The sequence below is a fragment of the Anser cygnoides genome, chromosome 2 (genome assembly GCF_040182565.1).
Source record: "Anser cygnoides isolate HZ-2024a breed goose chromosome 2, Taihu_goose_T2T_genome, whole genome shotgun sequence".
NCBI lineage: Eukaryota > Metazoa > Chordata > Aves > Anseriformes > Anatidae > Anser > Anser cygnoides.
In genome coordinates, this window is record NC_089874.1 from 37011284 (window position 1) to 37026873 (window position 15590).

A 15590-nucleotide genomic window follows, 5' to 3' on the forward strand; every position below is an offset into this window, starting at 1 on the left:
CACTGATGTAACAGTATCTTATTAGTTCATCTTAAGCCAGTGGTCTGTCTGTCTCAGAACTGAAAATTTTAATTCTTTTAACGTTTGCACTATCCTAGCATAATACAAGAAAAACAGAAAACATGGTGTATGGCAAAAAGGCAAGAAAAAGTGAACTAAGAGAAACTCTGAAGAGCTGCAGTCCTAAGAAATATCAGTCCTAGTAATATCAAGAAGTTACAGCTAGTCTATACATCTCATAATGCATCACTCTTCAGTCAATGTAAGATACCAGTTTTCTTTCAGCAAATGGATTTATTGACATAACTGATTATAACCATATACAGCATCTATGCATCTCCCATTGGAAGAATATCCAGTGATAATGTTAGTGTGACACACAGCTTTACTCAATAATTCCCATTACATTTTTAACAACAAACAGTGGTGTAATTCCATAGATTGTCATAAATGGCCAAAAGCACCCAGGTGTCCAAAAGAATAACAGAAATGTAAGATTCTTACAGAAGAATAACACCTGATTCTGGATTCCTTCAGCTGAATGAAATTTAAATACTGTATCTATGAATTTTAATCTACATGCTGGCAATTGAGTTTGGCCCTTGATATTCATGAAAACTGCTGCCTTTCAAAAATGAAAACCCGAAGGGCTTTTTGCTACTGACTCAAGAATTAAGACTTAACTCAGAAATCTCTCCATTTAAAAGGCAAAGATTAAGGCAAACTATTCCTACTCCCTCTCCACTCCTCCTGATTGAATAAAAATCCCTCAGAACTTTAAAGTTTTGTCCTCTCCATTCAGCCACTGAACTCCAATTGAAGGGAACAGTTACTATGGTGTCTTTTGTAAATAGTTGTAAATCTCAAAGGAAAGAAAAAAAAAAGGAAAGAAAAGAAAAATAAAACTCAGAATCATCTACTTGCAATTACGGTAATAAACAACTTGTAGTCACGAACATCTCATGTCAGCAATGAATGCATGATATTGAGATGAATGTCTCCATAGTCCACTAATCACTCCCTTCAAGCCATTCAGTTGCACAAGAGTTCATCTGAGGTTGCACATTAAATTCAAAGGAGCACAAGTAGTATCAATGGTCTCAACAATTGTCTCAACAATTTACCAAACTCCACCTAAAACATTTGCATTTAAAGTGTAACCACAGTTTGGACCTTTCTTAATTAGCTCATTTCTAGACCACACAGAGAGAATTATTTATGTAAACTAAACCACCATATTTAATAGTAACAGAACCACATTCTGTAAATATTTAGGAAAGTAAAAGTCCAAGAAAGTAGAGAGCAATTGATCATAAAATGATTAGCATTGCTCAAAAAGGCAAAAGTCCAATTAAAACAAAACAAAACAAAAAAACCCACACAACTCAAACATCATATACTACTGCATGAGGGTTTAACTTCAGCACTACTCACTCAGCTACACAAACCACAGAATCTAGATTAAGATACAAAACTGTTTTATTTCACAGTGAGGTACATAAAGCTTCTAACTTTAGTAGGATAAGGCTAAGAGAAAATTGCCTGTTAGGATAAAAACAGTTTCACATTTCTGAAATATCCTCACCTATTATTGTATGTGAAGAAAGGCACCAATATTATTTAACCATCAACAGTTTACTTTAACCACTCATTTAGAAATGAAGATGGATTATTTGAGCGTCAGTGATCTACTGACCATCATGGACCCAGAGAACTAAAGCACACATTCATGTGTACAAGTACCAAGCAGTATTTATTCAAAAACAATCGAAAAAATAGCTCATTTGTAAACATATTACAAAACTCTGTTAGTTTTTCCTAGTGGTGTCAGCAATATATTCCTGTAAAACTAATCAGCTGCATTATTGTTTCCCGTTTACAAAAAAGTACGAAAACACACTCGCACACATTAAATTGCCTCACATTCAATTTGAGTTAAAATGGCACAGCATTCAAACCGTCCAGCACAAAACATACATTTCCATCATCCCTCTGACTGACTTCCAGCTTGCACAGTTCACGAGTAGCAATGTTAAAAGACACTTAGTCCACATTTTTTATTAGGTGCCTTGAAAATGTCAGTTCAGACCGCCCTTGCGTGGGGCTGGGCTGCTCATTGTTAACTGCCATCCCAACTGCAGTCTGAAAAAACCACCTGTAAAAGATGACGCTTAGACGTATGGCTCTGAGTTGGCACAAGGGAGGCACCAGCTGCTGTTTGCTGCAGCTCCCGACGGTTTGCCCTCCTCACCAAAGAACAGTTACACTCATGGTCAGGGCTTTTGTCTGGGTTAGTGATGATTTTTGAGGAAACGGAGACCTCAGAGGCGACCGAGTAAGCACGTCTCACAGCTGGCCCCTGTCCCTGCCTGCGGTAAGGGCCAGGTGGTGGCTGAAGGCAGCAGCAGTGTCAGAGCTCTCCCTCTTGCAGGCCGCGACCCGCGGGACCCGCACCATCCCCTCATGAACCAACAATCGCCTCACCGTGCTGACTACAGCTCCCAGCAAGTCTTGCCACATGGCAGCGCCCAACTGCCACCCTCCTCCCTCACGGGGCATGCCAGGAGCTGTAGTTGGGCAGGTTCAGTCAGCGAAGCGCTGCAGCAGGTGGTCATCGCCATGCCGGGCTCCACCACTGCTGTCCATGAAGCGCTCGCAGGGGAACTCGATGAGGTCTGCCTCGCTGAGGGCACAGGCGGCACCACGGGGCGGCCGGTGGGACTGGAAGCCCGAGAAGTCGGCAGAGACACCAGTGCCCATGGAGCGGAGTGGCCGGCGAGTGGAGTAGAGCTGCCGGACGTGGACAGGGGCCGCCTTCCGCCGCCGCCGCCCCAACACCTTCTTCCGCAGCAGGCGGGAGGCCCAGGCCGCCAGCGCCGCGAAGAGCAGCAGCGCGTTCACTGCCAGCAGCACCAGCGTGAGCAGCTGCTGGTCAGGGCCGTGGGGCCCGCCCGACGCCGCGCTGCCCTCGGGCAGGGTGACCAGCCCTGCACAGTGGTCCCGTGGTGCCACTGGGCATACACGGCCACCAAGAATGCCCTCGATGCAGACGAGGTAGGGGGTGTCTGGGCGGAGCTCCCGCAGGGTGGCGGCCGGCTCCCCACGCTCCGGCAGGTAGACGAAGCGCTGGAACTTGACAGCGGCACCAAAACGGTCAAAGAGCAGGCGGAACCGTGCTGGGCCCAGCAGGCGGGGGCTGCGGTGCGGCCGCACAGCCCAGCGCACCGTCACTGAGCTGGAGCCCACTGCCTCCACCGACAGGTTGCAGAGGAACAGCTTGTTGAAGTCGCATGGGTCGGACACCAGCGGTGGGCCCCCCGCAGACGGTGCAGAGCGGGGCTTGCCGGCACGACGGGGCCAGGGTGCGCTGGGCAGCGCCGGCCTGGAGGCTGCTGGGCGGGCAGGCAGTGGCGGAGTGGGGCTTGGCACAGCCGTCACACCTATTGGCACTGCCACCTTGCCCTCAGGGGCACCCAGCAGGTGGGCAGTGGAGGCAGACGGCGGTGCCCCTGGGGGACCGTGGGGCAGCACCATGCCACCGCCGCTGCTGTTGCTGCCAAGTCCCTCAGCAGCTGCAGGGGGGGATGCAGAGGAGGGAGAGGCACCATCGAGGCAGGGGCTGCCATCAGGCGGCGGCAGCAGCTGGGCATCCTGCAGGTAGTCAAGGTACTTGCCGGCCAGGGTGGGCGGCAGGCTGCACTGCACGAAGACGGTGAGCAGGCGGCCCTGGGAGTGCCAGGCCCCCAGCCAGTGCTTCAGGCCATGGAGGCGGCAGTCGCAGCTCCAGGCGTTCCCCTCCAGCTCCAGGCGGTAGAGGGCTGGGCTGGAGGCAAAGATGTCACCAGGAAGGGTGGCCAGCGCGTTGTCTCGGAGGCTGAGCTCCCTCAGATGACCAAGGGGGCCGAAAGTGGCTGGGTGCAGGGCAGTCAGCGCGTTGCGGCTCAGATCCAGCGCCTCCAGGCTGCTCAGCGGCTCTAGGAGGGCAGCGGGCAGGTGGCTCAGCAGGTTTCCCTCCAGACGTAGCTCCTTCAGCGAGCCCAGCCCCGTGAAGGCATCTGGTGCCAGGTGAGACAGTCGGTTGCCACTGAGCGAGAGCTTTGCCAAGCTGGGCAGGTGCTGGAAGAGCCCCCCTGTCAGTTGCTGCAGGCTGTTGCTGGCCAGCAGCAGGGTGTGGAGGGAGCGCAGTGGTCCGAAGATGTCCGGGTGGCGAAGGGAGCTCTGCTTGTTCCCAGACAGGTCAAGGAAGCGCAGCTTGGCCAGGCCGGTGAACGCACCGCGGCTCAGCCAGCGGATGCGGTTGGACTCCAGGTGCAGGTAGAGTAAGTTTGGCAGCCCCGAGAAAGTGGAGTCACCCAGCGAGCCCAGCTCGTTGCCGTCCAGGCGCAGCTTGACAAGGCTGCCGAGGCCGGAGAAGGAGGCGGCGCTGAGGCGGCCGATCTCGTTGGCGTTCACGTAGAGGATGCGCAGCTTGGCCAGGGCGCTGAGGGTGCCAGGGGCCAGCGCCGGCAGCAGGTTGTTGCCCAGGTAGAGCTCCTCCAGTCGGCCCAGGCGCTCAAAGGCCTTGGGGTGCAGCGAGCGGATCCGGTTGTACTGCAGGTCCAGGCGCTGGAGCCCTGCCAGGCGGTGGAAGTCGAAGGCGGAGATGTTGGCGATGAAGTTGCCCCCTAGGCTGTAGGTGAGGATATCCTGGGGCTCGGCAGCCTTGGGCACGGAGCGCAGGCCCCGGTTGGTGCAGAGGAGGTGCTGGTGCTGCTGGCAGTCGCATGGCTCGGGGCAGATGGGCTCGGCCGCGGGCAGCAGCAGGAGGAAGAGGGGGACGGAGCCCCACAGCACCCGCCGCAGCACCATCAGGCGGACCCGGCGCGGCGCCCCCATCCCGGGACGAGCCGTGGGCAGCTTCCCCCAGCGGCTCGGGGTCTCTCCGGCATCCCACCGCTCCTGGGCGGCTGCTAATCGGCCCCTCCTCGGCTCCGCGCCGGGCCGAGCTCCCCGCCGGGCAGGCAGGCGCCGGGGCAGCCGCGGCTCGCCGTGCCCGGCACCATGGGCTCCCGTCGCCCGAGCCGGCCGTGGGCAAGGGGCGTCGGGGAGGGCTGCAGGCTGCCTGGAGGAGCGGAGAGGAGCTGAGGAGAGGCTGCCCGCTGCTCCGCCGGCTCTCCCGGGGGCGGAGAGGGCGGGCGGAGCGCGGTGGCTGCGGGGGGGAGAGGCGGGCGGAGCGGGGAGCTGGAGAAAGACGAGCTCCGAAAGTCGCCGAGAAAACTCAGCGGAAATTCGTACTTCCCACACTGCGTGCCCTGGGGGAGCGGGGGATCGGATGGAGCGGGGGAGAGGGAGGACGGCGCGGCGGGGAGTGGGACGGGGCGGGGCGGGGGGGGGGGGGGGGGGAAGCCCGCGGCCGGTCCTGGCTCTGCTCAGCCCCGGCAGCGAGCAGGGGCGCAAAGTGGGAAAGCAGGAATTGGAACCGGCTGTGGCTGCCTCCCAGCCACATGGGCTGCAGATAGAGCTGCTCATCGGGGAGGGGGAAGGGAAGAGAAGGCAACCAACCCCCTCCCCCCCCCCCCCTTTTTTTTTGGTTGTATTTAGAAACCTGACAAAAGCAATAGCTCCGGTTTACCCCAGATTAAGGACTACGTTTTGTTTTAAACAGATGGCGATCAGAGGACTAAACCACCTATAGTGCATCAGAGTATGAATTTTCATTCTTCTTCTGCACTAGCCTGCCTGGTAGATTCCTGACAAAGCTGCCAGTGAAGATGCAGTTGAGCTCCAGCTCCATGAGAGGCTCTTCAGTGATTAAGATGCTCTTTAGAAATAATTCCCATTTTAAAGAATCTTCTCTCTCAACAGCATACAAATTCGGAGGGAAAGGAAGGTGTCGGAAAGCATACAGAAAACAAAATAGGTTGTGTACCCATCCATTCACTGCCTTGCCTTTTTTTCCTATTGACATTTTTTTGTTTCCTGAGATGCTGCCAAGGGTGTAAATGAGTGCGTAAGGGCAGGAGGAAATGAGTAGATATGAAAACTGTATAGGGTTCTCAAAGATGTTGAGAGAAAGAAGATAATGCCCAAAAATATCATGTTGCAAATCTAATAAATACTTTGGAAACTCTGTCATCATGTCAGCTTGTATCCAACTGCATGCTCTTTGAGTACACATCTAGACTAACGCACTGTACAAGCCATGCTCCTTCCTCTCCCCAGAAAGAAGACGTCAGATAGCTTTCATGGAAGCTGCATTTGTAGTGGCAGGGTCAACATGAGCAAATAGCATGGTACAGTAGTTTGTGCTGAGGCCCTGTTGCCCACTTGTAGAGAGGCATTTCTTTGAGATAGCTTTGATTTAGTCCTGTCTTCTTGTTGGAGAATATGAAGCATGCTCCAGCTCTGCTTGGAGCATGAAGCAAAGCATTCTACATGGAGGTGATCAGCAGATTTACTTCAAAAACACACTGTCAGGCAGAAGAAACCTTGAAGAGATGGAGCAAGTCAAAGGAACATCACTATCAGCATATTGATTCTTAGCTCTTAGGGTTAGTTGAGGCTGAGCCATACTGAAGGGGAATCATTTCGTAGTGGTAACTGCATTGTACTGCTGTGGGAAGTCATATTTGGGGCAGGAGAGTGGCATTTGAGATAATCTGGGTGAATTTTACAGCTGTCTTCTGAAATCAAGTGAGTAGTTCTGAACTGTAACTTGCTCCTTGGGAAAACCCAGTGTACTGGAATACAGTTGTTGCAAGGTGAGTTGGCTAAAGGGGATTTTGAATTTAAAGCTAGATTTTTTTTATTTTTTATTTTTTTTTGTGAGAAATGACAGTTACAGTAGGAAGTCTTGATATGCTAGAAGACTAACTGAAATATTAGCTAATTATACCCAAAAATCTGCTTATAAGGAAAGGAGTCATAGTATACTGCATCAAAAAATAAAAATTTCCAAGCAAAAATGGTGGAGGTTATAGCTGTCAGTTTCCAAAACCTGCTGACTTCTGAAAATTTGTGCTGCCATCTTGTCATCAAACAAGCATGTTCTCAGGTTAACTTTATTTAGAATAGTGTAGTAAATTGTAGCCACATAGTTTTCTGAGGATGAACAAAAGTTTGCTTGTTGAGTAAAGTGGAAAGTTTGTGGTTTGACTATTTGTAAAAGCTTTATTTTGAGCAGTACTTGCTTAATTAGTAAGGCATTTTTTTCCTGAAATAAATCTAAGCAAGTTTCACATGAACTTTTTGCTGTCCTTTTTCCTTCTTTTTCTACATTACAAAAGAATCCCATCCAGCATCTGTGCATGATTCTAATGCCCATGGACTATGAATCCAGATCTTTTAGCTCATTCTCTTCCTTACTGAATGTGTGTTCACTTGCCAGGTTTTTCTTTTCAGTATCTATCACATCATGTCTAATATTCAAGACAAAGTAGAGTGTTTTCTCTACTACAAAGACTGTTTCTTTCCTCGTTCTCAAAGCCATTACAGTACAAGAGTGTACATCCTGTCCCTCAAAGTTTTGTTTAATTGTAAGTAAAGCCTAATCAAGTAATGATTTTTTCCTCCAACAAATTTGGTTCACTGTAATGTACTGTAAATAATGAAATTTGAGAACACCATTCTGTATAATGGTATGCTTATTTTTGGTTCCTTTGGGTTTCTCTTTTGAAACATGCTCAAACTTTTAAGGGCAATTTATGAACTGTCCTTCCTGTAGAAGCACTGTAGATCTTTTTCCAGTCATGCGTCATTGCAAATACTAAAGGTTTAAGTCAAATTATGTCTCCTGCAGTGATATTGCTTACAATTTAGGCATTCTGACACTTGACCAACACTATTGTTTTCACTGGGTTTGGGGAATTATAAGTGACATAAATTTAATTAAAAAAAATAAAATAAATAAAATAAAATAAAATAAAATAAAATAAACACTAGTTTATAAAAAAATAAACACTAGAGAATTCAACATGCTCTTGATCTTTCTCTGCTAGAAGCAGAATAAACAAATACAGTGTTTTTTGCTGATTTTTTTTTTCAATTCAAGTAGGAAGTTATTCAAAATACATTAGGAACACATCTGTTCAGAAAAAAAATGCCACATTTGATTTCCTACTTTGGAATAGAACTTCCAACTGCAGTAGTTCTTATTTCCTTATGCAAGCACACAATAATATTTTTAATTCATGATTGAAAAAAAAATTATCTTTTTTACTGCAAACTGAAAAAAAAAAATCTGACTGTGTAAAAATGGTTGGGAAGGTAATTAGAAAGCAGTATGTATTTGGTAAGGTTATCTTAAAGTGTACCTTCATGATTAAGATTTTAAGTAAGAGGCCTTTTAAAGGCCTAAAACAAATAGCAAAAACAGAAGTGCTGTGCTGTCTTTCCACTGTTACATATCTATTCCTTTGATGATTATGAAGGAACTGATCTTAAATCAGGTTTTGTTTCATAACTAAACGGTATCCATATGGTTGTTATACCTAAGACCTCATTTGGACTTCTATGTCAGTTTTTGATTTTTTTGGGGAGATGTTATATGTGCACTGATTAGAGGGCTGGTGGTTAAAAGCAGTGAATACATATTTGTGGGAAGAATGCAAAATGGAGTAAAAGGAGCAGTGTCCTTAGTGTGGTGTATCCCAAGATATCCTGGGACTATGGCAATATCCCTGTGAGAAGCTTCCATTAAACAAGGAAGAATTACTACTTCTTGATTCCAGAATAGCAGAATACTCAGTGCCAAACTGGTAAGTTTAAGGACTAATACCTTAAATTAGCTTTATGTAGTTACCTGGAATGGTAACTAGTTATGCAGAACTGGAGCTTTATCTCTCAAAAGAGGAATTTTCCATTGGTCTGTATAATTCCTCTACCCACTAAACATTACAAGGTGTTCTCATCTGTATTTCTACAAAATGCTTTTTGAAGTGTTAGCTTTAACCTTTATTTCTGACTGAGCCAACTGACTTCACAGCAACTCTAAATGATTTGACTTTAGTGTCAGAATTCTCATTTAAAACAAGACAAAAAGCTTTTGTAAATTGATATATGGGATGCATGTGTTTTCTTGGTTACAATAAAAAAGCTTAATTTGCAGTTGACTTCCAGTGTCTCTGGAGGTTGTGGTATACTTCATAACTCCATGAGTCATGCTAAGTTCCTCCAAGGATGTATAAAGAAAAAACAGACTGAACACTACACCTTTGCTGTTTTCTAACTGATAAAGTCTTACCATAGGAATTTATAGTTTTTTAAGTATCTTTGCTTTTCAAGAGAGAAAAACATCATGGAGCACTGCAAAATATTAACAAAACAGTTTACACCATCAGTGCGACTTTGTTAGCTGCTCCTGCAGCTCATGAATTAAAGCATCTTTTAAGTGGTCATCATCTTTTGTGCTATTCTGTATGTTAGTGCCAGTAATGCAAATACCATAGTGTAGGAAAATACAAGAATTCTAGTGCCAAATGTGCTATTCTATTCTTTTTTCCTTTAAAATTGCACAGACAGTTCATCTGTGTTGTACAATTTATGCTGGTTGCACTTACAGTGGTAAATCACATTTTATATAAAACTTTTTTCCTGATATGGTGGTTTGTGTTCATTTATAATGAAATGTCACTTGTGACATCCAGTTCTTCAGAAATAAAACATGACTCCCAGGCCAATAGTTAATATTATGTACTTGTTCTGCTGCATGGAAAGAAAGCTACCAGATGTTTAATAGATATCTGGTCCTATTATCCACAGAGGCCTGTGGGCTACAAGGCTCTGATGATTGCAGATATCTTTAAATCTTTTCAGCTAAACATCTAAGTGTTTGTGTTTTTTGACAAAATGCTAGTCTAGATGCGCTTTCAGAATTGTGTGCATGTTTTGTCAAACAACCCAAACCCATTGAATTTCACAAAGAATAGGCTGTGTTTCTTAGACTTCCTCTGGGCAGGTAGTTCCAGTATTTTGTGTTAGTTACAGCAATTGATTACTTTATGTATATTAGTTTACTGACCAAACAGTTTCAATTTTTTTTTCTTTTTTTTTTTTTCCTTGGATTTCCTTGTGTAGGCAGCGTAAAACAAATTGCAGCTGAGTGCCCTGGTAGCAATGTATTCACATGTTCTGTCTGCAAGTGAAAATAAACTATCTCAATCTATACAGTTAAATGCAAATTGAGGAGTGAATGTTTGTTGCTAATATTAGTACTTCATAACAATAAATAGACAGGTAGGTATCTGAATTCTGATGTGAAGCGATCTCTGCCAGCATGGATCATTTATAAATTAGCTTTCATGAGTTATATTGGCTGACTCATACTTACAAAGGTCTAACTGATTGTTTTAGCTAATATATTTTGCATTAGCCAACACTTTCTTCCTGAAGGAGAAACTCTTTAACAGAAGTACATACTTTTCATGTTGTTCCACATCTGTGACAGGAAAAGGAGAGAACCCTACTTCTGTCAGGATAAGTATGGTGTAATTTATGTAAAACAAATGCTTATGTAGCTTTTGTAGGGCCAATTAGCTGTTGCAGTGTCTGCAATTCTTTCGCATGATTATCTGTTTATGCACTGAATCTTTGCAGTATTGTTAGGCTAGTTTTTCCATAACTGGGTAACAAATCAGGCAAATGTTCTTGCAAACATTTTCTTCTTCTCTTTCTCCATAAAAGGATATGTGTACTTAATGGCAATCTCTTTTATATTGGGTAATGCGCTCTTGCCATGTTTTAGTGTGATAGATACTCTTTTCTATTCCTATCATCCCATAATTTAGAGAGTCTGTAGGAAAAAAAAAAAAAAAAATATAACACTTGGATCAGAGCTCCTTTTGCTAATTGGTAAAACGTGTTCTGATATGTATGCAGAGAAACAGAAAACATTCACTGGTTGGCGTAATTGACCTGTATGGATCAGGTTAGAAAGGTTCTCTCAGTGTCATTCAGTCCAGCTTCCCAGCTAGATCAGGTTGCTCCGAGCTCTGACAAGTCTTCAAGAAAGGAGGTATCAAAGTGTCTCTGTGCCAGCTTACTATAAAAATTTTCATCACCATGTGGTCAGTGTTTTCCATGTTACAACTTTTGTTGATTGCCCCTGTAACCTCTAAGAACAGTCTAACTTAGTCTTCTTTATACCCTTCTATTAGGTAGCTGAAGACAGCAAAGATGGGCTACAGCTAAGCAAATCCTTTTTTTTCAGCCCCTCCTCATACACTGACATGTTTCAGCGCCCTGATCATCTTCGTGGCCCTACACTGGACTTGCTTTAATATGTCAATGTCTTTCCTGTATTGGGGTAGACAAAACCCAGGGGCCAGTGAGGTGATGAAGCGACAGGAGCACCTCTCTTCTGAGGAGATGTCAAGAGAGCTGGGACCGTTTAGCCTGGAGAAGAGAATGCTCAGGGGGATCTCATCAATGTGCATAAATATCTGAAGGGTGGGTGTAAAGAAGAAGGAGCCAGACTCTTTTCTGCGGTGCCCAGTGACAGGTCAAGAGACAACAGGCACAAAATGAAATATAGGAGGTTCTGTCTGAATATCAGGAAACATTTCTTTTACTGTGAGGGTGATGGAGCACTGACACAAGCGTCCCGGAGGTTGTGGAGTCTCCCTCCTTAGAGATACTCAAAAACCATCTGGACATGGTCGTAGGCAGCCTGTTCTACATGACCTTGCAGGGGGTTGGACCAGAAGACCTCCAGAGGTCCCTTTCAATCTCGAGCATTCAAAAATTGGGTCCAGTACTTCCATATGCTCATTAATGCTTAATAAAGGGGAGTACGCACTTTCCTTGACTTGCTGCCTGCACTCTTGCTAATCCAGCCTGGTATGTAGTTGGCCTTCTTTGCTGGAAGGACACACTGCCCACTCATTCATGGTGTTCATTCTGTTGTTTGTTGAGGGCTCTTGTGTCATTTTCAGCAAAGCCGCTTTTTAGCCAGCCTAGATTGTACTAACGTATGGTGGTTATACTGTCCCATGTGTGGGAGTTTACACTTGTCTCTGTTCAATTTCACAAGGTTTCAATCATCTTTTTTCTCCAGCCAGATGAAGTCCCTCTGAAAAGCAGCCTTGTCCTCCAGCATATCACATGCTTCCCCATATGTTATCATCCATGAAGTTGCAGTGTGCACTCTTTTCCATTGTGCAGGTTATTAATAAGGGTAATAAAGAGTATTAAAAGATTTTAAAGAGTGGGTAAATATCCAGTATTGGTACTTGAGGGATGTCCATAGTCACTGTCTGCTAGTTGGACTTCATAGCACTGAATACAGCCCAGACTGTCTGAGAGTCTAATTTTTCATCTGTTGTATCATCAGTTATCTAACCTGTGTCTCACCAACTTTTCTATAGTGATATTACAGGTGACCGTGTTAAAGGTTTTACTAAAGTCAAAGTATTTTGCTCTCATTTGTCCACTGAGCCAGTCATGTTATAAATCAAAGGCATTTAGGTTGCTTAGACACAGTTTTTCCTTGATGAATACATACTAGATGTTTTCAGTAACCTTTTGATCCTTTATGTGTTCAGAAATGACATGCAGGAGGACTTATTCCATAATCCTCCTGGGACCAGAGGTGAGGCTGAGTGCCATGTAGTGGTCTGGATTCTTAACGCCCTCCTTGAAGATGGCCTTTCTCTAGTCATTGGGAACCTCTCTCAATTCCCACAGTCTTTTGAAGGCAGTAGAGAGCAGTCTTGTGATTAAATCAACCAACTCAGATGTAGCTTGTCTGGGTCCATGGTCTTGCATATGTGCCATTAGCTTTAGTGGCCCCCGATTTTATCATCCTTTGTTATGGGTAATATTTCACTTCCACAGACTCTGCTACTAAGGTGAAGGAGCTGGAAGACCTAAAGAAAACCCTTACCAATAAAATGGTAAAATAAAAAAGGAGGCACAAAGGCACTGAATACCTCAAACTTTTCCATTTCCTTTATTATTGGGTCCCCTGCCCCACTGTTAAGCAGTGGTCTCACTTTTTATTTAGGTGGGGTTTTTTGCTTGTTTTGTTTTGGTTTGTTTGTTTTTGTGCTGGTATTGAAGCCTTTCTCATTTTTGCTTTTCTTATCTGTAGCTAGTTTTGGCTCCAGCTGTTCTTTGACTTTTCATGTCTGTATCCTTGTATACTCAGGCAATGTCTCCCTTTCTCTAGGTAGTCTGATCCTGCATCCATCTTCTCTCATTCCTGCCATACTTGCTTGGCTTCCTGAATGTTAGAAATGACCATTCCTGTGCTTTGAAGAGGCTGCACTTGAAAATCTGCCAGTTTTTCTGGGTTTCTTTGTCCTTTATGCCAAACAGATCTCTGAACAAGGCAAGGTCTGCTTTCTTGAAGACCAGGATTGTAATTGTTGTAACTTGTCTTGCTCATTTGACTCAGGCTTTAAAACTCCATGTATTCTGGTTGCTGCAGCTAAGGTTCCCTTCAGCGCTGATATCCTCAACTCATTCTTGTTTGTTCATGGAAGCAGATCTAATAGAGTACTCAGTTTGTCAGTAATACATATCAAAAAATTGTCATCAACACTTCATCAACATGTGCTCTCAATGCCTGTTTCATAACTAGTGTACATGAGTCTTCAGTAATTGCAATCTACATGCTGGACCCTGAACTGGAATGACTTAACATAGCTTTGATGTTAATGGAGCCGTAACTCATGTGTTTTCACCCAAAGATCTGTCCTCAAGTCCTAGATTTTTTTAGAGAAAAAAAAAATATCTTGAAAACAACTAAGAAATCATTTAAGCATTTAAGCACATGACTAGGTTATGATGAGAAATACTGTCTGGATCATCAGATTAAGTCATCTGCTAAGACAGTAAAGTGTCATATGAGTCCTTTCACATCTTTTCAAGAAATTGTTTGTTTGTTTTTTGTTGCTTTCTTTTTGCTCCTTTTGCTGCTACTGAGAACATTCTGACAATAGTAGGCAACCTTCCAATTTCTGACATAAATACTTCCTGTTTAGTATGCATTTCTTCTTAGGGATCTAAATTATCATTTAATATAAAAAGCTGTACTTTTCTCCTGGCATTTTAGTATTCTGATATTTAAAGAGAGCCCAGTCCAATCCCTCCTGGCTGTTTCGCTGTGATAAACAACCTGATCTAGTTTAAGCTGCCTTGGGCAGATAGATTCTTGATTCCCCTGCAGGTGCCAGTGTGTCTCGTCCCCATTTGAATTACTATGTCTTGGATATAAATGATAGAAATCTACACGCAACTCCAGATAAAGTCTTTGTAGTGCCTGAAAAGTATTTCATGTGCTTAAAATTGTGTTTGGTTTGATATCACTTAAGGCCATTTCATTCTGCCCTCTTCACTAACTTGTCCATTCGTGGTCATATGTCAACAGTGACACCTCTAGATTTAATTGAAAACTGGCAACTTTTTTGTTAGTGCTTCTTAATACCACATTTTTGCTATATATGGCAGCATGTGGCATTATATATAATATTTTTAAGTGAAAATTAAGGCAGTAAGGCAGCATTACATAATCATTCAGTCTTAAACACTGAACATTTCTATATAAACTGACCTGTGGAATATGCATGTATTTAGGGTAGCAGACATAAACATTCTGTCTTTCTCATAACACTGAAGGCAATAAACCTTTTGAGCAAAGAAAAACGTATTTTTAATCTTGTATTGCAAATAGTTCTATGCATACACTTCATTTGTTTGTAGACTTTTTCAAAACATTTACAAATTAAAATTAGAGGACCTAGAAAAACACAATAGAAGCAAAAGCACTGCAGCCCTTGCATTTTTCTGTTTTTATAAATATTTGTTCTGATTACAGTGTACTTAATGCCACATGATGAAATGTCGTATTGGATCAAAACTGTTGCTCTTGCTGTAGCTGAGAGTCATTTAAAATGGATAATTTATTGGTAGTATTTGATTATACGTCACAGTACTGAGTTACAAATTACTACTGAATATGTTTCAGTTAGCTGAAAAAAAAGGAGTAAGTGATACCACACAGCATTGAAAACAGAAAAGATGTTTGCTATGACACATAACTTAATGTGTAGAGCTGGTGAGGAAAGATTTATAAGAATACCTAACATAAATAATAAGGTGCTCTGATATTCTCAAAGTCTAGGAACATGTAAGCTAGATGATAACAGTGTAAGGTGGAGCTAAAAGTGGCTGGAAAACGTCACCTGACGTGCACTGAAAATTACTCTCAAACTTGCCAGGCTTATCAGCTTTGGTTCTGCAAGGATTTATGCTGTGTCTGCTATGTAATATTATCTCTCATTAAAAATCTGGATGGTGGAATAGAATATCCTCATTTGAATTGCTGGTAATGCTACGTAGAGGAGGAGCTACAGATATTGGAGGATAGGGTCAGAGTTCAAAATTTACTTGACAATGAACTGGTCTATGGAAAAAAGTATTTTGTAATGCCAAAAGGAATAGTGAAGGGGAAAATGCAGACAGGGAGGGCAGCAAGGATGATTAGGGTTATAGCAGTTTTGATAGTACAGGAGGATATGTAGCCTGGGTCTCTGTAACTTAGAGATGAAACAGCTGAGGAGATCATGAATGGTACAGAGAGGAAGAATAGTAAACAATTCCTAGTCACAGTA

The 15590-nt window shown here is 43.9% G+C and overlaps 1 protein-coding gene across 1 annotated transcript; it reads right to left on the reverse strand.

The window, feature by feature from the left end:
* Positions 1-274: 274 nt before the first annotated feature.
* On the reverse strand, positions 275-5319 carry TRIL (TLR4 interactor with leucine rich repeats). Its single transcript, XM_048070316.2, has one exon. It carries the CDS (start codon positions 4873-4875, stop codon positions 2584-2586), a length of 2292 nt encoding a protein of 763 aa, XP_047926273.2. The 5' UTR covers positions 4876-5319; the 3' UTR covers positions 275-2583.
* Positions 5320-15590: the final 10271 nt, after the last annotated feature.